Here is a 26,240-nt window from a genome sequence, read left to right as displayed (position 1 = left end):
TTTTATTTTCATTTTTTATTCATTTTCTTATTTTGTCAACTCGTAGGCTTGGGTTCCCGCGAAATTCCGAAGCCCCTTTTCTCAGATCGCCGCAAAATCTTGCACTCTACGGTACATCTCACTCTGAATTTTCTTTATACTCTTCAGCTAGATCACTGTTAGCTAAGAAAATGGCTGATTAGCTTTATAAATTTATCTTGTAACCATTCTGGAAATGGTGGATGGGTTTCGAGCAGTCTAGGGTTTCTGCTTTGTTTTCTTGAATAGGAAGTGTTTAAAGGTGATACCATACTTGTTCACCAATAATTAACAATAATATGCTGTTGTTCTCAAATCGCTTCGTTTGTTAAGTGTGGGATTGTGAGTGGGATTATATACACATTGTTTTAGCATGTTCTTATTTTTACCGTTTTGTAGCTGTATTGACAATGGTAAGTGGAGTTTTTAGTTTGAAATTTTTTTAGTGTTTTGTTGCTATTATTTTACTGTTCTGGAACGGTGAGGCGCACATATGACTAATTGAAGCATGTCTGCGTACACATCTAGTTACTTATGCCCCGTTTTTTACATTTATAAAACACATATATACTGTACATTTATATATCCATTTTCCCTGTTGTGAGGAATTCGGCAATTCTTCATATGTAGACTGACCTGTGACGGAGAGTACCTTTGGCCTGGTTATTGATCTAAATATGGAAGTGATGAATTAATTATATGCATGTTTTCGTTACTTAATTGGATATACCAAATGAATTTTTCTACTTTTTTTCCTCCCGATTCTTACAATGCATACAGTCACATTACCGAGAACAATTGAATCATAATCTTAATTGAGAAAGAAAAGGAAATAATTTCAGAATTCTAGTTGGAGTAGTATGGAAGCCCTTATAATTTTTTATATTTTTTCAATGAAAGGGTTTTTACTCAAGAATATATTTTTTATCTCAAGAATATGTTTCAAATCACATGCCTTGGAAAATAATGTGTCTGATTTGATATTTCGACAATTAAAACTTAAAAGCAACCCAAGTTCTCAACTTTTCTTTGAATGGGTTTTAGAAATTTCTCTAGTATTACTCATGCACAGTTATTCTACACCTCATTGATTCATATCAAGGAATACTTGGAAACAGAAATTAGGGATCTAGGTTTCCACTAAATTAAATCACTTAATGAATGTCGAAGGACTAGAATTCCCCCCCCCCCCCCCACCCCGCAAGATATGGATAGTTCCTTTTAAAATTCATCCCAACATATTCTGTCACACAGAGTATGCACTGAAGGCATTCACAAACTTTTATTTATGTTCAAGCAACAGCTTTGTTGGAATTATGTGGGTAAAGCATTCTTTTGGAGAGAAAAGATACTAAAGGATAATAGTTTTATCCCTTGATTTAGGGCTTCTGAAATTTTGATCCCTTTGTTTCTGATTATAAGCTTATTTCATGGGCACAATGTTAACCTAGTTTGCCATGATTTCTTATCCCTTGGATGATTATTGGTTCATTATGAAAGTTGGTCACTCTATGGAGGGTCTGGTTGATAGAATTGACAGATTGTTCTTTCTTCTTCCTGTACACTTCAATATTTCTATCTTTTGAGCAGAACATGAGTAGCTTGGTCGAGAGGCTTCGTGTAAGATCTGATCGTAAGCCAATTTATAATATTGATGACTCGGATGATGATGCTGATTTTTTGCCAAGAAAACCCGGGACAACTCAGGAAAAGTTAGAGAGGATTGATAGAAGTGATGCGGTATCTTACTTCCTCTTTGCTTTAACGATTTTCATTTGAGCTTGTTATACTTATTTCTCTTCAATCTTGTTTACATCTTAGGTATTATAATGTTCAGCGCATTGATCCGCGCTTCAGTTGGTGACTGATAGCTAATATTTTGCTGTAACACAAGAAACTCATATACTTGTTTGTGTTGTTTCCATGTATTGGGATATCTGGTCTAGTTTGAGATGTCCTGATAGATTTTAAAGATGTGGATATCTCTGACATACCAAAGTTATCAAATGCGGATTGCGGCAATGTCGCGGCCAGCCCCTAATGCTATAGCGGGTTGCGGTTGCGAAAATAGAGAAATAGATATATGTCAGAAATAATGACAAAAAGAAACATTTTTTAAAGGCAGAGATAACAGAAGTGACAGAGAGACGTGAATAGATTAAAAAATCCTTAAAATTTTTCTGTTATACATTTAAAATTAGGATAAAATTGACATTTTGCCTTATGACAACAATATGGCTGTGATTTGGCCGCAAATGCGATCGCAATGGCCGCTATTGCGTTCTGGTGTTGCGCGGTGCGGTTTCTTGCGACGAGACACCGCAATGCCTCTACGGCGCGGCTCGCGACACTATTGCGGTGCAATTAACTACTATGTGACATACTATTGATTGGTGACAAGTGTGGTGGTGCTAAATTTCCCCTTAAACTTTTCATTCTAATCCTGTATAATTTGATATGAAATTATAATCACTGATACTCGTGATTAGGTATGGCCAACGTAGTGATGGAAAAGGCACCCTTAAGGTGCTAGGAAGCTTTGATGGCTTGAGTTGAGAGGTGACAATAAGCGTATGCCTATTTGAAGAAAGGCATTAACACTAGAAAAAGAAGTAAGCAGTAAAATATTTGACTATTTTACATTAATTCCCATATAAATTAAATGCTCAAGCAGCCAAGCATAACATTCATATTTCATGGTAAAAATAAAAGATTAAGATGTTCAATTTACTAGGCTAAGTAGCTTGCTGCTAAGAGTTCCAAAGAGTGTCAATTTATTGTTTTAATCATCTGATGATATTACTCCCTTTAATATCAGACTTAGCTAGTTAGACGGCTGGGCTTTTTGGTTTTTTTCAGCTACCGATAATGTGCTAAAGGCATGACTTGTCTTAACTAGAGGTGCGCCTAAGTTGCTAGAGGTGTGTGCCTCATTGAAGGGGCAGTGCCTCAACCAGCAAGAGGTGCTGATTCCTCTAGCTTCTCGCCTCAGCATCGTAGGAGTGCCATTGACTACCCTGGATATAGCATGTTTTGCAACATAGGTTTAACCCTTTCTGAGAAGTAACATTGAGTAGTCTTCTTAGCTTCTTTGTAATGATCTGATAATGGCTATCTAAGAATTAAGGAGTTTCTTTATTGGATGTCAAAAGTGATCAGCAAACCTTGCTTACTTGATATGTTTCCTTGGTTATTATGATTTTTTCCTTTTTTGGTTTCTCTGATGAGTATGCTATCCTCTGCTCGTGTTTCTCTCTTTTTCTTCTCTAACAATTTTCCCTTTAACCAATGGTAAGAAATGGAGTTTTTTCATTGCATACACATTAGGAATATTATTATTCTCATTATTAATAACCATTAAAGCTATTTTTCATTTTTTCTAACCGTAAATGCTGTATATTTGCCGTTGTTTGATATAGTTGGCATCTTTGCATATTTGGTCTTCTTGCTTTAAACTAGTAAATATTTTGTACTCTTTTTTTCCTCACTTGTTGTTTTGATTTTTCTATTCCTTCTCAATAGAAAGAGAATTCATGTCAAGCCTGTGGAGAAAGTGGAAATCTTTTGAGCTGTGAAACTTGCACATATGCTTACCATCCTCGGTGTTTACTTCCACCACTTAAAGGTACCCCTCCAGACAACTGGAGGTGCCCTGAATGTGTAAGTTTTTATGCAGCAATAATTATTTTAGATCTCTGCTTGAATGATAGCCTATACTTATATATATTTTCTCTTTTCAGGTTAGCCCCCTTAATGATATTGATAAGATATTAGATTGTGAGATGCGCCCTACTGTAGCCGCTGACAGTGATGCCACAAAATTGGGGTCAAAGCAAATTTTTGTCAAGCAATACCTTGTTAAGTGGAAAGGATTATCATATTTGCACTGCACATGGTAATTTGTGGGATCTCATCCTTTATTATGTTCCACTTTTCCAGTGTCTAGCAAACCTTCTGCAATTCTTATTATGTGCTACTTTCCATTCCTCACTTTTACTGTCTATGTATTGCTCCCAATTTTAATTTTCTGTATTATTATTATTCTTTTTTTTGCCTTTCAAGCCTGCTTTGTAGATTTTATTTTCTCTATTTTTTTTTTAATTATTTTGAGTATTTTCTATTTACCAGCTACATGTATTTTTTCTTTAGGGTGCCAGAGAAAGAGTTTCTGAAAGCTTTTAAGATTCATCCTCGTCTAAGGACCAAAGTGAACAACTTCCATCGTCAAATGGCATCTTTCAATACTTCTGATGATGACTTTGTCGCCATTCGACCAGAATGGACTACAGTTGATCGAATACTTGCTTGCAGGTTCAACTGTGTGGGAATTTATTTTCCTCATTCTCCATATGCAAAATAACATGAGACGATTCTGTTCCAAATTTCTGGATAAATTCTGAACATTGAATGTTTAAATATTCATACCCCAGTTAGCTTGGATTAAAGGTGATGTTGATGTTGAATGTTTAAATATTCATTCATTCCAGCATTTGGTGACAATTAGAAGGTTTAAGAGGAATTCTGGTAGTGTTGGCGTGTTATGTTAGGTCAGGTCCAAAATCTCATTCTGGACTTTAGGTTCTCTAACACACACACACACACACACACACACACACACACACACACACACACACACACACAGGGGCAGGATATTCTTACATATAAGAGAACTCTTATACCAAATCTTGATCATTGATTTGCTTGAATCTAACGGCTCAAATATCTAATAAATTAGAACCGTTAGATATAAATAGGATTAACGATCAAGATTAAGAGTGTAACTTACACTGGTGTAAAATAATCCTGACCCATATATATATATATATATATATATATATATATTATAAAGAACCAATTCAACCCAAAAGCTTAAGCTATTGGGTGAGGTTACATTAATGGTTTTATATATTTCAACACGCCCCCTCACACGAGAGTCCATTGGGCTTGAAGGGTGGATAATGCTTAGGCCCACCTACCTGTGTTAAGAAAATTCCACAAGAGAAAGTGTGGGGGGGGGGGGGTGAGAATCGAACCCGGGACACGAGGCTCTGATACCATATAAAAAACCAATTCAACTAAGCTATTGGGTGAGGTTACATTAATGGTTTTATATATTTCAACATATATCAACATCTCCTTTATCCCAAACTAGTTGGGGTCAGTGGCAGATGAGCCCAAATGAAAAGTATGGAAAGATTGAGGGATAAAGATAAAATAAAAATACATATATATAGCAGTAGAATTTTTTTAAAAAATAGCTGTAAACGATTAAAAATAGAAATGAAATAAAATAAAGTAAAAATAGAGATAAATATGTAAGAGAAAAAAGAAAGTAAAAATAAGAATAAGTAAAAAATTAAAAGAAATAAGAGGAAAAATAAATAAATAAGAGGAAAAAAAGGGCGGGGGGGGGGGGGGGGGGGTAAAGAAGGCAATAAAGGGAGATATAGAGGAAAAAGACTGAAAAGGAGGAGCATGCATGGTACAATCAAGGTGACAGTCAATATTGATTCTAGAAGGAAATTCTCAGGCAGGAGGAATTTTTAATCTTCATTTTAGGTCTCAGTTTTTCTTCTAGTCTTCCCATCTTATATTGTGGTGAATCATATTGGATTCTATCCTAGTCAAGTAGTGGAAAATAGTATCATCAGAAAGGAAATTATTCTGGTATAATTTTTGGAGGATATTTTTGATTTCTGATTATATCTTTACTCTTCTTCATCAATACTTTTCTTCTTTTAGTCTCCCCAACCAAAAAGTTAAACATATAATACTATTGTCATTTGTTTGTCATGTAATCATGAGAATGGTGACACTGCAATGTGCAACCTACTAGCTTAGAAAGTTTGCTTAATTATTTTGCACTATTTTTTCCTCTTAAAAATGTCAACCAATGCATATGTTTTCATGGAATGTGTTGCTTAAACGGTTCAGGGGTGATGATGATGAGAGGGAATATCTTGTGAAGTGGAAAGAGCTTCCATACGATGAATGCTACTGGGAATTTGAGTCAGATATTTCTGCATTTCTGCCAGAAATAGAAAGATTCAATAAATTTCGTTCTAGATCCAGCAAACCTTCTTCCAGTAAGCAAAAAAGCAGTATTAAGGATGATGCTGAATTGAAGAAACAGCAGAAAGAATTTCAACAGTATGAACATAGCCCGGAGTTTCTTTCTAATGGTATTTTTTTTTTGAATGATCTATTCTTTTGGCAATATTATGCTTTATGTTTATTTTAGATTTTAGATGATCTAGACCAGCTAATTTCATTTTCATGTTAATGAAGGTACACTACACCCATATCAGCTTGAAGGCTTGAACTTCTTACGATTTTCTTGGTCCAAGCAAACTCATGTTATACTTGCTGATGAAATGGGACTTGGTACTGTCTCTTTTCTCTCTCTTATTCTGTGCCTGTTTATTCTCTCCCTTTTGGGGTAGTTAAAATTGTTTTGGAGGATGGGAGGCTACACCTTGCCTAAGGCAAGCGCATACCACAAGCCTCAACAGGACTTATAGTGGTACTTAACTAAGCCTTTTAATCAAAGTGCTTTGATCCGTATGAGCTTGTAAAGAACCTTAGGATACACCACCCCAAAAGCTAGCTCAAAGGGTGGGAGTGCCCAAGGCCTTATAAACTTCACATTAGTTGCACATACAACCAATGTGGGACTATATATCTCAACACGCCCCCTCACACGAGAGCCCATTGGGCTTGAAGAGTGGACAATGCAACAGGCCCAGCCTACCTGTGCTAAGAAACGCCACAAGAGAAAGTGGGGGGCGGCGAGGCTCTGATACCATGTAAAGAACCTTGGGATACACCACCCCAAAAGCTAGCTCAAAGGGTGGGAGTGCCCAAGGCCTTATAAACTTCACATTAGTTGCACATACAACCAATGTGAGACTATATATCTCAACAGAGCTGAACCAGCAATGTTGGGTTTATATCCTTTTACTATTTTTTCTCCCCTCCCTTTGCCTTTGACTTGGGGTTTCTAGAAAAGTATTTTATTGCACCGTGATGGTTGAGATTTATGCTTGCAGGAAAAACTATACAGAGTATTGCTTTCTTAGCATCCCTTTTTGAAGAGGGTGTTTCTCCACATCTGGTAGTAGCTCCACTTTCAACATTGCGAAACTGGGAACGTGAATTCGCAACATGGGCACCACAAATGAATGTTGTATGTGTACGCGGGTTTCTCAGTAATATGTCATTTAGGTAGTTACTCTTTTAATTTTATGTTTGTTTCTGCAGCTTATGTATGTTGGATCTGCCCAAGCTCGTGCTGTTATAAGAGAGTATGAATTTTATTTTCCAAAGAAACAGAAGAAGATCAAGAAAAAGAAATCTGGTCAAATAGTTAGTGAAAGCAAGCAAGACAGGATTAAATTTGATGTCCTTTTGACATCATATGAAATGATCAACTTAGATACAGCATCATTGAAACCTATCAAATGGGAGTGCATGGTAGGATTCTACTTGCCATTATAGTGTACTGGAACAAGAAGTATTATTAGTTTGCCAGTTGCTTCTATGCTATTTTCATTACTGCTTTCTTCATAATGCTGATAGCCTGACATCTATTTCTATATGTAGATAGTTGATGAAGGTCACCGTCTCAAAAATAAGGATTCAAAATTATTTTCTTCATTGAAGCAATATTCTAGCAGACATCGTGTGCTCTTGACTGGGACTCCTCTTCAGGTTCACTTTAACTTATGTCACAGCTGGTTTACTGTGTGGTTATGTCCTAATTTTCTATTATTGGTTAATTGAGTTGTTTTTGTTTTGTTTTTTGGGCTTGCTGGATGGATTTTTTTTGGAAAGATTGTGTAGTAACTACTGACTAGTACTAAGAGTTCCATTTTCTAAACTTGGGTCATATAAAATTTTTAGAGCATTGCTGATTTTTATATTGCACATATATTTTCTTAAAAAAACATGTATTTAGGTTTGTTACCTTGACTGTACCATGTATGCTCAGCATGATATTTTTGTTCACTTAACAAGGAAATTGTCTACGATACATACGTGTGAGTAAATGGTTATGATATAGGAGTGTTGCACGCATAATATTGTCATTATATTATTAATATAATGTGAATGTAATTGACAAAATGGTAAGTTTATGTGGAGGTGCAGCTTCAGAGGTTGAGCTTTTTCAGGATAAGGTGCACATTGAGACTCACAAATTCATTTATTAATCAACAATTGAACCAATTAAGTTAACTGAAAAGTCAATTCCTCCACCAATAAGAGCTCAAACTCTCCATATAATTATCCATTGTTCCAAGAATATCTGAAGTCAGATAATAAAATCACATGAAGATTGGTTATACTTTGTGTGAGTCTTAACTTTGAGTTTATATTTTGTATTTCTTAGTGTCTACAGCAACACTGCTATACAATTTTTCATTTGAATAAATTAATTTCTGTTTTGATTCTGGATTAGCAAGTCTTACCAATCTAAAAAGAATGGTTAGATTTTTTTTCGTATTGAAATTTACATATGGCAATTTGTCTGGTACACTTTACACCTTGTAATGCAGATAATATTGATTTAAACCCTGGTTGCTATATTGGATTTATATGCTGGAAATCTAAATGTACTAATGACTGCTCATCTGATGCCTTTCAGAACAACTTGGACGAACTTTTTATGCTTATGCACTTCCTTGATGCTGGGAAGGTTAGTGTGAGGACTGTACAATAAGATAAACCATAATTTAAGTTATTGAATTTGTTCATGAAGGTCAAGAGTATCTAATGGACTTTCTTTTTGACTGCTGGTAGTTTGGAAGTTTAGAGGAGTTCCAAGAGGAGTTTAAGGATATCAATCAAGAGGAACAGATTTCAAGGCTTCATAAAATGTTGGCCCCACATCTCCTGCGAAGTATGCATCTCAATTTTGAATAAGTAGCACAATTTCACATCATTTGCTTGTCTGGATTATTGTTCAATCTCAAGATTTGTAATATAGCACTGAGCCTATTGGGCTGGAGTTACTTCTTATGCTAATTTTGTGTTGCCTATATACATTCCTTGCTTAAACTATCCTGCGTGTGGTAACAATGAGATTTTGTAATACTTGAGCATTGATAAAGAAGTCTTTCTTATAAAGAACATACATAAGAATTTCTTATTAACGTTCACTTTAAGAGCATATATCACATGATTCTCATCAAGCGTCTCAGTCAATATTAAGCAAGTGATTGGCTGTTTTTGATGAGCTGTTCCTTTGTTAAAGACTTATGTCATTTTTTGAAGTGTTGATCCTCCTTTCTCAATCTGTGTACTCTGATGTAATCTTGTTCTTTGTAGAAGTTGTGGTATCTGCAATAACTCTTGAAAAAGTGGTAGGAGCCTAGCAGAAGTTGTAGGTTTTTTTATGCGTAAGGGATGGTTGTCTATATCTCAGCCAGAAAAAAGTGGTTAGCAGTTGTTGAAATGATCCATATTGGAATTGGTTCATTAATCTCTTAACTTTTCTTGTAGAAAGAAATTGATGTTTGATTGCTGAAGGGCTATTACTGCTGTTTGGCTTAATGCTAGGCGTATAATTTGACGTGCACAGGGCTACTGAAGATTCTGATAATTTGATGTGGTTTTATTAATTTTTGCATTAATGAAAAGTTTAAGAGGGCTGTTAGAGACTTGGTTGTTCAATGATTTTGATAATAAACTAAATAGTTGGTAAATTGTTAATAAAAACGTGTATTGCCCCTGCAGGAGTGAAGAAAGATGTCATGAAGGAACTACCTCCTAAAAAGGAACTTATTTTACGTGTTGAATTGAGCAGCAAACAGAAAGAATATTATAAGGCGATTTTGACCCGTAATTATCAGATATTAACTCGCCGTGGTGGTGCACAGGCAAGATTCATGCTGTAGTGAACTACCTTCGTGGTTTTTTCTTAATCTTAGCTTCATAAGGAAAGAGCCAAACCATCTTAACAGTATTGGTATTATTTCGCTTTGTATGATTTTGAATCAGATTTCCCTTATCAATGTTGTAATGGAACTGCGTAAGCTCTGTTGTCATCCTTACATGTTAGAAGGAGTTGAACCAGAAATTGACGATGCAAACGAATCATTCAAGTAAGATCTTATTTCAGTTTTTTTGAGAGGGACATTGTGGTTGTCTGTTATAAATACTGGGTTCTGTGCTTATTTGGTGCTAAAAATCTTGTTTCTGTTTTTATGTTCTATTGAAAATTGTTAGCTTTTATAAATCTCAACTAAAACGAAATATTTGGTTATCATTTGGAAAGGCATCATATTAGTATAATTTGTACTGTAAAATTATTCAATTAACTGTATTATTTATTGAGTTCATTTTTTTTTTTCTTTTCTATTTGACAGACAGCTGGTGGAATCATCGGGGAAGTTGCAATTGCTGGACAAGATGATGGTGAAGCTTAAAGAACAAGGACATAGAGTCCTCATATATTCCCAATTTCAGCACATGCTGGACTTGCTTGAAGATTACTGTTCTTACAAGGTATTCATATGAGGTTATTCTGTGTTATTAACCTAATGGTTTCTCTTGATTGCTTCAGTATGATATTCATTTTGTTTTTTCTTCTCTCTCTCTCTCTCTTGACTAGAAATGGCAGTATGAAAGGATAGATGGCAAGGTTGGTGGAGCTGAAAGACAAATTCGGATAGATCGTTTTAATGCCAAAAATTCTTCAAGATTTTGCTTTCTTCTTTCTACTAGAGCTGGGGGATTGGGGATAAACCTCGCAACTGCTGACACAGTTGTTATATATGATAGGTGAACCTTTAAATTCCTGTAGTTGTTTTTCTTTTTCTTCTAGAATAATAGCCAACAAAAGTATATATTAAAAGTTGGCCAAAATGCAAGTTTTAATCTCTCTAGGTTTTTCTTTTTTGGGTCAAAATATGTCTTGGCTTTTACAATTACAACTACTACTATAAATACATTTGCATTTTCTTCTGGCAAAACAAACGAAAATAGCTGCAAGATAGTAGTTTCTTGGTGCCTGGCCATTTGTTGTTATTGTTCCATTGTATGTGAGTAATTATCATTTGAGGAATTTCTATTTCACTTCTTTATTGCTATTGTTTGCGTGAATTCTTTTTCTTTTGCCTATCTCTATTATATTTGAGATGTGACCAAGTTACCTTAAGCTCTACTTTTTTATGCTATTAGACTGCTAGTAGTCTAGTTAAATATGACAAGTTGAGCTGTTCCTGGTTGGCTAGCTTGTAAGCATGAGGGATTCATATATGGTTTTAGAAAATTATGTGGGAACTTTGATTAGAGCAACCCTGTAGTTTATTTGAGACTGTAACCTCGTGATCAGGTTGCCTTTCTTTTTAAGATTTGGCATCTAACGTTGCTTGGATTGCCTGAACTTTTTTATTGATTTTGGAAAGATGCCATCAAATGAGTTTCTGGAGACTACTAAAGCAGGTCCTGAAAAGAAGCATAATTTTAAGGGAACACAAAGCTGTCCTGCACAAGATTTTTGTATGTGTTTTACCTTGCCCTGTTTAAAGGGAATTCTAGATTCTTGCATTGCTTGTTATAATGTTTCTTTTAGGAATAATCTAACTAGAGAAGCTGGTGGCTTATGTTTTGAATAAATCTACAACTGTTAAATGCTTAAAGCACATACATTGGCATTTTCTTCTTCAATTGATGTAAAATTGTTTTGCACGGTAAGTTTGTTTCTGTTGCCCATTTCCGTGTAATGAATCTTTACGTATTGGGGTTGGGAGAGGGGGGGGGGGGGGGGGGGAGTATACTCATTAACATCTTGGCTGTTTTGAAGTTAAATAATGGGGATCCTCATCATAGTCTTTTTTTTTTTAAGTTGACAATCCATATGATACTGAAAGATTAAGCTTTTATTTTTGTGTATTTTTTCTCTAATTTAATCCAATTTTTCATTGAACTCACTGATCAAAATATCATTCTATAGTGATTGGAATCCTCATGCTGATTTGCAAGCTATGGCTAGAGCTCATCGACTTGGACAAACTAACAAGGTTTGAGTTTTTTCGTTGATATGTAGTTGGTTATTATTGTTGACTTTAAATGTCATAGTAGTTCTTGGATTGTAGGTGTTGATTTATAGGCTTATAACACGAGAAACTATTGAAGAAAGGATGATGCAGTTGACTAAGAAGAAAATGGTGTTAGAACACCTAGTTGTAGGGAGGCTAAAGGCTCAAAATATCAACCAGGTAAATAATTACTTTTTGAAAAGTAAAGGCTTATGTTGTGACAGCTGATAACAGTTTTCCGTCTCATTTTTAAGGCATCATTAATTAAGATTGGTTAGGTGCTATCTTCTTGTCTTCTTTTACTTTTGTTTTTTACAAGTAATGATATGTTTAGGATTCCAGAAACCAGATGGAAAATGGATGTTGATTAGTAGTTTAGCATTGGACTTAGAATTATCAGAAATGTCTTATTTTTTCAATTCATGATGCTCATTTGTTGTCATTGTTCGCAATCACTGTTAACTACCTTGTTATTTTACCTTTTAGTCAGAATAAGTCTTTTGGTATACTCGTACATATTTGATTAGCATTGCTGCACTTTTGATTCTCTTTGGTTCTTCATCTCCTAGCCCCCCTTCTCTGACAAGTTTTGTAGGATATCTTCACCTCCCCATAGTTGTAATTCCTTTGTGTTTTCTTGAATAAAACTTCTTTTCCTATTAGTAGAAAAAGCCTATAATATGCAGTGTGGCTGTTGATGTGGATCTGAATTCGAATAAGAATCATGTTAGGGGTTTAATGTGAATTTTTTTATTAAGAGAAGAAAATTTTATTAACACGAGGGAAAACAAAAGCATCAAAAGTGAGGATGAGGCATATACTCCCGAAAAAGATACTAAAAGAAGCTACAACTTATGAAAACAGAGGCACATCAACAAAGTAAAGAACTCAATTCTCTCTGCATATCAGACAAAGTTAATTCCCTAAAATGGTTGAACTCCAGAAAGTGGGCAGAGTCAGATTCTGGAAAACATCAGACATTGCGCTTCTGCACCAAAGACTAACCACTATATAAAAATAAACACACAGCTTCCTATATGGTCGAATGCGTTTCTAGTGTATCCTTGAGGGTCATTGTCATTAATCATTTACCCCCTTCCCATTTAAAAATTTCCTGATTATGTATGTGTTGCAAACCCTTATTTATTTTGTGTGTATTGATTGAATTTGATTGACATTTTATAAAATATTAAAGTTAAATATGGGATAGGAGTAAGTATTTGATAACAAATTGAACATTTGACCAATATCCAATTGAACATGGTACTGTTAAAAGATTTGATGGTAGCTTTTTGACTTTCAATTGTGCTTAGGAAGAATTGGATGACATCATAAGGTATGGCTCAAAGGAGTTATTTGCAGATGAGAATGATGAAGCAGGCAAATCCCGCCAAATCCATTATGATGCTGCTGCTATCGATAGGTAATCAAGCACTTTTGCCCAAGTATGAAATATGAATATGCTTGAGAAATTTATTTCTTGTATATTTCTTTCATACTAGATTGCTGGACCGTGATCAAGTTGGAGTTGAAGAGGCTACTTTGGATGATGAAGATGAAAATGGATTTCTCAAGGCCTTTAAGGTTGACTACAATCATGCATCTACATTTTTTTGCTCTTAAATATTTATTCAATCTTGTTTTATCCACTTGTCATTTATCATTTTTAGCAACAAATGTATATGGACTTATAAATATACACATGGACACATAAATCAATCAAAAGAAAATTGGATCTGGGAAATACAACTGAGTTGGCCTGTCCCTGCATAAAAGTTTCTGCTGCTACTTTTATTTTTGGGATTAATTTGTTTTGTTTTGAAAGCATTACTACCATGTCTTGCACAACTTAACAACTTAATGCTTGCAGTTCTTGTTGATGGAGCACCCTGCATCCATTACCTTTTCCTGCCATGTCTTTCAACATCAATTTGGCCGTTATTACATCAAATAACTGCACAGAATCTAGTTACTATTACTCTTTTTTTGGGTTTCTCTTTGGGTTCTATGTTTTTGACTGACTGAGTGGATTATATGATCTAGGTTGCAAATTTTGAGTATGTTGATGAGGTTCAGGCTGCAGCTGAGGAGGCAGCACAAAAAAGAGCAATGGAGACTGTGAACAGTTCAGAAAGAACACATTTCTGGGAGGAGTTGTTAAAAGACAGGTTTCAAGAGCATAAAGTTGAGGAGTTTAATGCCTTGGGCAAAGGGAAGCGAAACCGCAAGATGGTATGTGGTTGTGTTTGTGCCATTTTCTTTTATTACAGTGCAAAGGAAAGATTATTGGTTCTTGCTGTCAATACATATTCTGTTTTCTCTCTAATGTTGCTTTATACCTGTTCCTTTTTCTTTTCCTCTCAATATATGACACATGTTAATGATTTATATAACTTGAGATTGAAGTCTAGGATTGTGGTACTTGGAAATCTGTTTTTGTGTTTCTGCCCAGAGAAAAAGGGGCGGGGGTTTGTACAACCTGAGTGGTTATTTTTGTCATTTTAAGTTTCCTTTCCTGTATCCTTTTTTTAAATTCATGTTTTTGTTAAGGTATTTTCTATTTTTCCCTGACTTCCCAGATGGTTTCTGTTGAGGAGGATGACCTTGCTGGTCTGGAAGATGTAAGCTCTGATGGTGAAGATGACAATTATGAAGCAGAGCTTACTGATGGTGATTCAAACTCAACTGGAACTGCTACTGCTAGAAGGCCTTCTAAGAAAAAACCACGTAGTATGTACCAATATTTGATTAATTTTTGAGTTTCTAATACCATTGTTGTTAAAACGCCGTTCTAACTCGTAGAAACGTCCATTTTTACGTTTTTTTGGCCAAAACCGTTTCAGAACAGTGGTAGAAACGGAAATGGGGTAGAAACGGTTGAAACGCTGAGTTGACTCGGTAAACTCGGTTGACTCGACGAGTTTACCGAGTTGACTCACTGAAAAATAAAAAACACAAACAGAGGGTATTTTGGGGTGATCTCCCCCAACTCAAAAGTGCTATGCAGAGGGTGGTGGTTGGCGTTTTGAGGTGGTTCAAGGTGGTGCCCGCGGTGGCAGAAGAGGTGGAGCACAAACTTCATTACCTTCATCATTTCACAAATGGAAGGTGGGTTCCCTGTGAGGATCGAGGAAAGGTTTGCTTGAAGGTAGAAAAACGATGAATGAGATGAATAGATTATGATCTTAACCATTGATTCCTTTAGAAGGGAATGGATGGTTGTCATTTGTTTGTAGTTGTGGCAGCACGCGGATCGGTCACGTGGCGTGTGGAGGAGTAGGGAGTGTTCAATAACAATCGTTGATCTGATAATGATGGAAGGTTGAGATTGAATTAAATGGGGTGACACGAATCTATGAATTCTTGTGCGGGAGAGTCAAAAGAAAGAAAGAAAATTTTGATTTTTTGGCTGTTTCTGAAAATGGGAGCTCAAGTGTCAAATGCCAAAAAATTGGGCTTTGGTTTGAACCCGTTTCCCAAAACCTCAAATACTTGAACTCAGATCCTTCACTCGTTTGTAGGTGAAATAGATAAAAACATTAACTTAATAAACAATTCTAATTTTTTTCAACCCCATCATTCTAATAATCTTCTTGATTATTAAATAAAAATATTAAGCATTAAAATGTTTTTAAAATACTAAAACAATTATTTTCTTTGGACTTAAATTTGTGATGACTTGTACCAAAAAAAATAAAAATTGTGATGACTTATGTATTGGTGTGTTTTGATTTTATATATATTGGATATATATTTTTTTGTATGTAGTAAACTCTTACGTTTTGTTTACGTTTTAAGATTTTACGGTTTTGCTCACCCCTACTGTTTCTACGTAGACTCTACGTTTTAACAACATTGACTAATACGATGAACTTAGATCATCCGGCCTTGACTATGATGTTAAATATTCCTTTAAATTTATTAGCAGCAGATAGCACAGAGCCACTGCCTCTGATGGAAGGTGAAGGAAAAGCATTCAGAGTACTTGGATTCAATCAAAATCAGAGGGCTGCATTTGTACAAATTTTGATGAGGTTAACTTTTTCTTCATTTTATCTTTTATTTATTGAATTGATAGTAAGAGTTTTGCATGGCAATATTTGTGGTTTATCTACTTTGTACGTCTATTACAGGTTTGGGGTCGGTGATTTTGATTGGAAGGAGTTTACTTCCCGCATGAAACAAAAGACTTGCGAAGAAATCAAAGAGTACTAATATGATTTTTCTTTAATGTGTTACGGTATTTAGGATGTTTTATAATATTATTTGAAACATGTTTTTGCTGTAGATTTATAACTTTCTTTCTGCCTGAAGGGTTGGATGTGATTTGATAACCCATGCATTCTCAACATAAAAAATAAATAAATAGCAACAACAATGTGGGTAACTTATGAGGTTAAGAATAAGGTTATATTTTTTGATTTAGTAAGGATGATCCTGTGTATTCTTCTGCGTATAATCGTTTATTAATAGCTAGTCTCTTCATGTGGGTGAAATGTGAGGATTTTGTGTTGTTTTCTTTCTATTTTATTTAAATTTTGCGATTTGTCGCTTCCAAAAGTTTTGCCCATAAAAAATGTCTAAAGTTGGTTAAAAGCTGCAAGAAAGATATGTTTTATTATTCCCTTGGGCAAATCCTGCACAATATACGCCTCGGGTACTTTCACTTTGACAGGAGTATCAATGACCTTTGTGAATGAACAATATGTTTTTTGTCTTTTAGGGTTCACTATGAGCAGGCTGGCTGAATTTTTCTCTTTCTCTCTTTTTGCCTTTTTCTTTTGTTTTTGGAAGGATTCGTGATCTATCAGCTCTGTATTTGGTTTCTTTCTTAATACTGCATGTGCTTTCTGTCTGACAATTTATCTGTATGTGGCATGTGTGCATATTGTCATGCAACCAACTCTCGCAAAACCTTAAGCTGTTGGAGGAAGACACATTAATGATTTTATTACATCTCTTAACAATCCCCCTCACTCGAGAAGCATTTGGGCTTTGAAGCGTGGATAATGCACAACTCGTTTTCTGGTTTGCCTTGTGCTGAATTTCAACTTTTGTTAATAGAAAATGTCAAATTCTAGAACACTTGATCATAGGGCAAATCCTACACTATATAGGCCTCGGGTATTTTCACTTTAACAGGAGTATCAATGACCTTTGTGAATGACAATGTGTTCTTTGTCTTTTTAGGGTTCAGTATGAGCATTATGGCTTAATTTTTCTTTTTCTCTCTTTTTGCCTTTTTTCTTTTGTTGTTGGAGGATTTCTGTTCTCCCAGCTCTGTATTTGGTTTCTCTCTTAGTACTGCATGTGCTTTCTGTCTGGCAATTTATCTGTATGTGGTATGAGAGCATATATTAGGCATGAGCTTATATTTGTTATTGGATGTGTAATATACATGAATGAAGAGCACATGCATGCGCATGTGGACCTACGGTAATTAGTAAACTTAAGGTAAAAAGTTTGACCTACACAAATGTCAAAATGATTTAAACCTGTTTTACAATATAATAAGCATTACCCTATGGTATGATATGGTTTTTATAACGTTGTTTAATAAATTTAATGCCTATCTTATAGTTTGTATCTTACCTTAAAGTCGCTCTTTGTGAGTGAATTTGATATATATTTATATATATTTTGTTACAGTTACGGAAACCTTTTCTTGTCTCATATTGCTGAAGATATTACTGATTCCTCTACATTCACAGGTGGCAGATCCTTATTTTTTTTATATCTTCATTCATTTTTCCTTTATTTATTTATTTATTATCTGTAGTTTCCCAATCTTTGCTTTTTGTTTATAATTTGCTTGTAGATGGTGTTCCAAAAGAAGGACTCCGAATCCAAGATGTACTTGTTAGGATTGCAGTTCTTCTCTTGATAAGGGACAAAGTAAGTTCCGAATGAAGTTTCTGTATGATATCATTCTAAGAAAGGAATTCTTGGTAAAAATATTTAGTTTAGTAACAATTAACCACTTAATTGGTTTCCAATGTTCAAAGAATGATTAAAGAGTAACCACTGAATAACTTAATAACCATTTGAGTGGTTAATTGTTCTGATACTAGATATATTTCTACCGAGATTTGTTTTAATAATTTTCCCAAAATTTTTTTCATGCATGTGGTGTCATTTGATGTGAAGCTGTTCTTGAGTTCTACTATTATTTTAGGAATTTGTATTAGCATCTGGATGTATGACCAATTTATAGATGCTGCTAATATCCTCTTTACCTTATGCTTCAACACCCTTGATTAAAGTGTTTTGGGATTTGATGAAAAATGAAACTTTATTCTTCTATATTTATGATTTTAATTTTGATCCACTGGCTGTATAAAAGTTTGGCACTATCAATGAACCATATGGTGCCACCTATTTTAAAAAACAGTTAAAAGCTTTTGTTTGAAGTAAAAAACTTAGTTTCTATAATAATGTGGTACTTCTTTTGTTGATGTTTGATAGTATAAAAAACTTTACATTGAATCAAATTTAAACTCGTATTTTATTTTATTTTATATTATTATTTATTTATTTTTTTTATTTTTTTTGGGGGCGGGGTGTTGGGGAATGTGTTTCTGAAGTTAAATTTCCTCCTCTAGCTGATGAATGTGCTTTCTTCGTCTTGGGATGTGGAATGACAGGTGAAGTTTGCATCAGAAAATTCTCAAACTCCACTGTTTTCAGATGACATCCTATTACGCTATCCAGGTTTGAAGGGTGCAAAGATATGGAAGGAGGAGCATGATTTAGTTTTGCTGCGTGCTGTGTTGAAGTATGTATTTTAATAGATAGCTTTTTGTTTTCTTGAACAATGCAACAGATATTACCTTCTAATACCATGATAATCATTAAATATTTGTAGGCTTAATTACCTGCAAAAAAAACAGACTTCAATACCATAAGTCTATTTTACATATCTATTTTGTGTTTTTGTATGTTGGTTTTTCAATCTCCTTTACTATATTTTATGTCATTTGTGATATATAATTGTGGATGTTTGGTAGCTTGCTAGTTGTAACCTTTATGGATTTTTGTTGTTGATATTTTCCTTAACACAATTCTCTTCTACATAAGGCATGGATATGGAAGGTGGCAAGCTATTGTTGATGATAAGGATCTGAAGATTCAGGAGGTCATCTGTAAGGAGTTGAATCTTCCCTTTATAAATTTACCAGTACCAGGACAAGTTGGCTCTCAGGCACAAAATGGTGCAAATTTGACAAATGCCGAAGTACCCAGCAATCAATCCGGGGAAAATGGTGGGAGTGACATAGCAGCTGATGGTGCACAAGGTTCTGGTGATGCTAGGAATCAAGCCCCGTTGTATCAAGATTCCTCCATATTATATCATTTTAGGGACATGCAGAGAAGACAGGTTGAGTTTATAAAAAAGAGGGTTCTTCTCTTGGAAAAAGGGCTCAATGCTGAGTACCAGAAAGAGTACTTTGTAAGTGTATTAACGTTTCATGGTGCATAAAATCTTGTAAAGTACTTAAGTTTCTTCTCTTTTGAATGCATAGGATTCAAGTTCAAAACATTAGTCGATCAGAAGTTGATCATTGATGTAGAATTTTTTTGTCAGAAGTTTCCATGTTAGGTACTGCCAATCAAAACAAACTGCTAATAGTTTTGGGATTGCTAGGATGCAAGATGCAAAAAGGAAAAATTCTAGGTTGAGAGATCACATGGCTGTTATGTTTTTTTTTTTTTTTTTTTTTTTTGTTGTGAGGGAAGATGAAAAAAAAATTATTGGAAAATGCAAGAATAGAGGACAAGTGATCTTTCTGCGTATATACCCAAGTTCAGTTACCTGAGAACCTATTATCTTGGCATTATGGCTGAAAATGTTGGGCATACACCACTTTCTTTACTATCAGAGTGGTGATTGTTAGTGATCATTGTCTATGTCCAAGTACCCTTTTTTTAATCATGTATAATGGAAGGCCATAATTTGGTACCATTGTTGCTATGGTTGTTGAGTCACGAGCCTGCCTCTTTTAATATTTTCTAAAGCATTTTAGGTTTCCGATTTCCATGTATTACTTCCTGCCAGAAGTTCTTTTTGCATCCTTCCACTCTTGCATATATATCATTTTTCACTATCTTACTCGTAGCTTGAACTTCATGTTTACTTTGGTTTTCAATTACTGCTGTGAAATAGTATTTTGGGTTCATATCCTTAATCATACCTATATTGCACTTTCATTATGTATAGGTTTTACCTGTGGTACATCATACAACAATACAAAATGCATGATTTGTCTCTGAAAAGGTTTGCTTTGCTTGCTTGTTGACTGACATTTCTTCCTCATGAACTTTGTTTGCAGGGGGATCCAAAAGCAAATGAAGTAACAACTGAAGAACTTAAAAGCGAACCCAGGGCCACTAACTTTCCAAGTTATAAATTAGGAGACACTGACACCCAAATGATTGATCAACTGCCACAAGTAGAAGCTATAGGTATGATTCTATTGTTGTTAATCGGATACTTTGTCTCAAGATCAGACAACAGCAATTAGCTAGTTTGCATCAGATAATAGAGGAAGTCTTGCATACTCCAAGTGTATTTCACCTAGACAAATAGATACGACGTGTAGCACAGAAATTGAATCTGTGCTGTTTGATTTGCAAAAGCAAATTCTGGAATGTCAGGTGCAATACCACCAGGGTGTGCAAGAATCTCTCTAGATGTTTTATAATGTGGTCAGTTTTTCTGTTATTGTGTTTTGTGATTTTTCCATCAATTTTTTCTTTCTTTGAAGACATTTTCTTACCTTGTACGGTTGCTATGTGCATACCCAACTGAAAATGTGGGGGTGGGGGGGTAAAAGACCAGAAGACTTACTTGTAATGCTGCCATTTTCTGCAGCTAATGAAGAAATTTCGGTTGCTGCTTGTGATGATGATCCAAATCGATTGGAATTAGTTCGACTTTACAATGAGGTAAAAGTACTATTGTACTCTCTTCACGAGCTGCTCTTTGTGAAGGATCACTTCATCATCTCATACAATAAAAACAGAGGTGGTGGAAAATACTATTATAATGAGTATTTGTATCAACAATCTTTTCTTTGTATTGGCAGATGTGTAAGATAGTGGAGGAAAACCCCGTGGATTTAGTTCGAACATCTTTGGCAAGAGAACCGGCAGAGTTCAATGCGGTGAAGAATCTCCCTCTATTAGAAACAATTTGTGAAGATATCAACAGAATTCTAAAACCCACCCAAGAAGAACAGCCTATTGCAGAAATGCCAATATTGAATTCAGATATCAAATCAGAGGATATATCACACGATGAAGTTTTGGGCTCCAAATCGTTGCCTAACCCTCAAGATGACTGCAAACATGATAATTCAGCAGACAACGAGAGTAAAGATATGGTAATAGAATGTGAACCTAACAAAGAAAGCTGCTCAAGCCTTGTAAATGAGAAAAATGAAACTCCAAGTCTTCCGGTGAAAAAAGAAAGTGATACAGAAACGGATGAAAGTAAGAATGATGCTGAGTTGAATGAAAACACACAGAAATCTGATGCTGGGGTCATTGTATTGGATGATTAATCGCAATATCTAGTAGAGAGATATTTGTTGTACCGAGTATCATAGTAGTCTCAATCAACATTTTTTTAACTCATTAGTACGAACAAAAAGGCACTATAGCATATGCGGTGATTCTTAAATCCCTTGCAACCAAAGTTGATGGAAATTGTTCTTTTTCTTCAGTTGCTAGTATGAGTTCTTTATTTTGTAAGTAATTGTATTGAAGACTGATTGTAGCAGCCCCAAACCCTGTAGCATGATATTGTTCGCTTTGTTCTCGGGCTCACGGTTTTGTTTCTTGGGACACCCCACAAAAGACCTCACACTAGAAGAGGTATCCACACCCTTATAAGGCATACTTCGTTCCCCTCTCCAACCGATGTGGGACATTACATCCTCCCCCACTGGGAATACAGCGTCCTCGCTGTACACACCGGTCCAGGGCCAGGCTCTGATACCAAATGTAACAGCCCCAAACCCTGTAGCATGATATTGTCCGCTTTGCCCTCGGGCTCACGATTTTGTTTCTTGGGACACCTCACAAAAGGCCTCACACTAGAAGAGGTATCCACACCCTTATAAGGCATGCTTCGTTCCCCTCTCCAACCGATGTGGGACATTACTTGTAACGCCCGACAACTCGCAAGAATCAATGACTATCCCCACACACTAACACGAGACTTTTCAGCGTGCTTTGTCCTCACTCGCACACTTTCCGGGAAAACTTCCCAGGAGGTCACCCATCCCAGAATTGCTCCAAGTCAAGCACGCTTAACTGTGGAGTTCTTCCGATCTGGGCTACCGAAAAGTAGATGCATCTTGTTAGTATAGGTAGTACCAATTAATTCTTATAAGCCATTCCCAACTGTACCGTCTCATACCAGCACAGTCTCTGGAATCCCTCTCTTTCGGGTGTTGATTCGATTCATTCATGCACCCCCGTCCCTAGAAGCCTGCCAGGAGCCGCTCCTTGTCCATGCCCTTTCGCACCGGCGATCACTCCCCGCCCTCGTCAGCGCCCGGGATGTTACACTGATCAATTGTACACTTTAAGTTTTAATATGAAAAATTAATTATCCAATGTCATTTTTCTCTGATCAAGGTGTTTCAGTTTGCAAGAAGATTATTATTAAGAGGGAAGCGAAACAAAAGGATTGCACACTTTGGACGACTTTATCGTGGTTAGAAGTCGGATTGTATGTTAATTGAAAGAAAATCGAGGTTGCGTGTGCGGGTTCTTCTGGAGATGAATTTTAGAAATCAACGACTTTGACAACGTTTTGCTACAGTAATTTGAACAATTGAAAGTTCCCTCAAAGATCTCATCTATTTATGGTTAGCAGATTAAAAAATGTTTAGAAATCCAATCCAAGCTGATTTGGCATCCTTCGGCTCGGGATGAACTCGCTCAGAAGTAGCAAGAATGCTCAAAAGTTTTCTAGTGGCATGGAAGACCAAATTGAGAGTGTTGAGGCTGGCCTTCCAGAGTGCTGCGGTCATATTCAGCATCAGTAGCTGTTGCTGTTGCTGTTGCATATGCCATGCAAGGAAGAGGCTATTCGGTGATAAGGGTGTTAACCAACGGTGCATGAGAAGGACCAAGATCCAAAAGGTAAAGAGATGGAGAGAGCAATGATGGGGCTGCTTCAAAACTCAACTGCGGTTCCTGTAGTGTCATGGGAGGCAACCTAGTTTAAGTCATCGACAAGGTTTTGGCTTCCCAGTTCAATAACACCCTTACCCACTTCTCAAAGAAGATGGAGCTTTGTGGCTTTAATTCTGAGTCCAGAGACTTGGATGTAGAAATATCAGTTTCGAAGTTGAGTCACATGCTAAAAGAAAATGTAAAGCACTTTAATTCAAGGATGACATGATGTTGATATATACTACCAAACTTGCCGTCACATAAATGCCCCACCAGAGTGACGATCAGAATTGAAGTCTCCATCCAATATCATCGAATCTTGCTCCTGCTTGACATGAATAAGGTACTAGATGAGTATGGAAGGAAAATATAAGACAGGTGCAAGATACAAATCCGATAAAAAAGCTCACTAGAGACGCTAAACCACAAGTTAAAATGCTACAACAACAGGCTACATACTCTACATATGAGTTATTTTACCAATCCAGGACAGACATGTTGGATATTTGTTATACTCCAATTGTTTAATTGATTTAAAATATGTTTTGATGATTACAATCAATTTAATGTTAATTTAATTAATAATATTTTATTGTCTTGAAATTACTAATGAGCTGATTGTTTGAGATTTCAGAATAATATTTATTCTGATTTGAAATAGTATTCAAGATAATTGAAGATTGTATGAAGATTGAAAAAGATATGGAAGACATCATGAAGAGAGAAAAAAACATGGGATCAATATTCAAGATAATTAAAGATTGCATGCAGATTGGAGAAGATATGAAAGATATCAGGAAGATATATAAAAGCATGGAATCAAGTATAGATTAGGAAAGATTTTATCTTTTTAGATTTCATGTAAGAGAAATAAAATATTCTTTGTGAAAGATTTGATTAGGATTGCATTGGATAATAGATTAAGATGTTATTATTATAAATAGGACTCATTGCATATTATTTCAGTGTGGAGAAAAAACAAGAGAGAGAAGAGAGGAAAAAGTACAAGAGAGAAAAGAGAGAAGAATATACAAGAAAGAAAAGAGAGAGTTAGTTTTTCAAGATTAGGATTCTTTCTTGTGCATCAATTGAAGAGTTTTCTCAAGAACATTCATTCATACATTCATCCTTTGGCAAAGTGAATATTTCTCCATAGGAATTCATATTACCTATATGCTTGAGGAAAAGAAGCACTGAGGTAAGTCATTTAATTTGTAAATTTCTTCTTGACCTTTTTGAAGGTCTATACTGGGAAACTTGGATACCAGTTCTTGTGCTGGGAAACTGGGATACCAGCATATCTCTTTTTCTTGAAAATTGAGAGTAAGTTGAGAACCCTTGTGTGATAGGGTTTCAGAATCCTAAAGGATTAGGGTTTCATACTGGGAAACTAGGATACCAGTTTGGGAATTTGTGTAAGGGGTAGACTAGGAAATTAGGATACTAGAGAACTTTTTACATAAGTTTCATAGTGGAGTTGCCCGTCGAATTTCAGTATTCGATTTTAGGGCCCGTGATTTTTATTCCCTTTTGGGTTTTTCACGTAAAAATTATTGTGTTAATATCTCTCTACCTTTATCTTGATTTATTGCTTTGAGTTAATTTTTAATTAGCGAATTATTTTATAAACTCAATTCACTCCCTCTTGAGTTCATCTGGGACCAACAAGACAAACAAGATGTTTACATCCAATGTGAAAGTCTTGTTATTTTGGCCAGGAGATCTTCCACAACAAACATCAATGAAATATATGGCACAAAAAATTTAACGAGCAGGAAAGACAGGATTTCACCAAATTTAAATTTTCAAATATCAATGCTGACAATGTAATAATTTATATCTCCTGTGCGAAAAAATCTATAATACTACCCTAGTAGTAGTAGGTACATCTAACCAATAATAATATCACAATAGCTTATATGTGTATTGGAGAGAAAGATAAAAAAAATAATAATATTATAACTATATACTTCTCATAGTACATAGTTATACTATTATAGTTGCACCAGTGAACAGTGTGACTGTCGTACCCGAGTTGCGCTCCTCTTGTTCGTATAAGATAAATATTCAATATATATGAGAAAAGTGTTTGTCCTTTTAAATAACACAATTTGTGTCATTTCACTCTCACAAAGAAGTGAGACCCACACTTTTATTTTTTTTGTCCATTCTCTCTCCTGCATAATCTATCTCTTTTTCTCACTTAAAATGACATAACTTTACATCCTTCAAAATGACACACATTTTTTTCTCTATATATATATAAGATAAATATTCAATATATATATATATATATATATATATATATATATATATATATATATATTACTAAAGCACCCTTCATTAATTCACCTAAAATTACAGAAACACTCTTCATTAATCAAAACGACGTAATTTTTGGAGTAGCTTTAGATAACCTTATCTAAAGTGGCTGTAGAAATGTTTTTTTGATATATATATATATATATATCGAAAAAAAACTTTGGTGCAAGGAGAGTATTAAACTCGGTGCCTCCTTTTGCTAAAAAGCAATTTTTATTTTCTTTTTTTACCCATTTTTTTCTCCCTTTAAGTCCAATTTCCCTCTCCTTTTTTAGTAAAAGGAAGCACCAATTCACCAAAGTTTTCCTAGTATTCCCACACATTTTTATACGAGTGTAGGAGACAAATTATTATTTATCTCGGATAACATGAGAAACACTAATACTTAAAACTAATCAACTAAAATCAAAATAATAAATTTACAAAAAAATAAAATAAATCAAAATAATAAATGTATTATCTGGCCTGTGTAGGTGGGCCCGTTTAGATGGGCTTATCAAAAAAGTGTTTTTTATCCCTATTTTGACTAGAATCTATTTGGTGTGATGTATAAGATCTGATAGTGTAAGATATTATACGTTATGACATTTTTATTTATTTGGTGAAATCATTGTATAGTATAAACTTTATACAGCAAAATTCTTTAATATATCAAAATAATTTATAATTTTT

General features: G+C 35.1%; 1 protein-coding gene across 2 annotated transcripts; it reads left to right on the top strand.

Annotated features, from left to right (window-relative positions):
• LOC133308624 (CHD3-type chromatin-remodeling factor PICKLE) lies at nt 1-21,762 on the top strand. 2 transcript variants are annotated; one of them, XM_061509264.1, is made up of 31 exons: nt 1-111; nt 1,609-1,758; nt 3,541-3,678; nt 3,759-3,913; nt 4,168-4,329; nt 5,953-6,200; nt 6,307-6,402; nt 7,068-7,204; nt 7,279-7,491; nt 7,621-7,728; nt 8,663-8,713; nt 8,818-8,917; nt 9,754-9,896; nt 10,018-10,121; nt 10,386-10,524; nt 10,631-10,800; nt 11,975-12,041; nt 12,117-12,239; nt 13,373-13,482; nt 13,562-13,643; nt 14,103-14,291; nt 14,639-14,789; nt 15,988-16,093; nt 16,193-16,267; nt 17,709-17,770; nt 17,878-17,954; nt 18,704-18,834; nt 19,137-19,509; nt 20,390-20,522; nt 20,932-21,005; nt 21,146-21,762. In XM_061509264.1, the coding sequence occupies exons 2-31, from the start codon at nt 1,612-1,614 to the stop codon at nt 21,620-21,622; spliced, it is 4,341 nt and encodes a 1,446-aa protein (XP_061365248.1). In that variant the 5' UTR covers nt 1-111; nt 1,609-1,611; the 3' UTR covers nt 21,623-21,762. The 2 variants fall into 2 exon arrangements, with proteins under 2 accessions (XP_061365248.1, XP_061365247.1); XM_061509263.1 differs by having other exon boundaries at nt 15,985-16,093.
• The last annotated feature ends 4,478 nt before the right edge of the window (nt 21,763-26,240 follow it).

Source organism: Gastrolobium bilobum, unplaced genomic scaffold, assembly GCF_033153095.1.
Source record: "Gastrolobium bilobum isolate Gb01-03AN ecotype WA unplaced genomic scaffold, APGP_CSIRO_Gbil_v1 utg814, whole genome shotgun sequence".
NCBI classification, from domain to species: domain Eukaryota; kingdom Viridiplantae; phylum Streptophyta; class Magnoliopsida; order Fabales; family Fabaceae; genus Gastrolobium; species Gastrolobium bilobum.
Note: the sequence above shows the minus strand (reverse complement) of the source record. Positions and strands in the feature narration are given on the sequence as shown.

Coding starts and splice junctions, on each gene's coding strand:
- LOC133308624 (XM_061509263.1), top strand. CDS start 1,612: ATGAGTAGCTTGGTCGAGAGGCTTCGTGTAAGATCTGATCGTAAGCCA. Junction 10,801..11,974: donor ACAGTTGTTATATATGATAG/GTGAACCTTTAA, acceptor ATCATTCTATAG/TGATTGGAATCCTCATGCTG. Junction 12,240..13,372: donor AGGCTCAAAATATCAACCAG/GTAAATAATTAC, acceptor AATTGTGCTTAG/GAAGAATTGGATGACATCAT.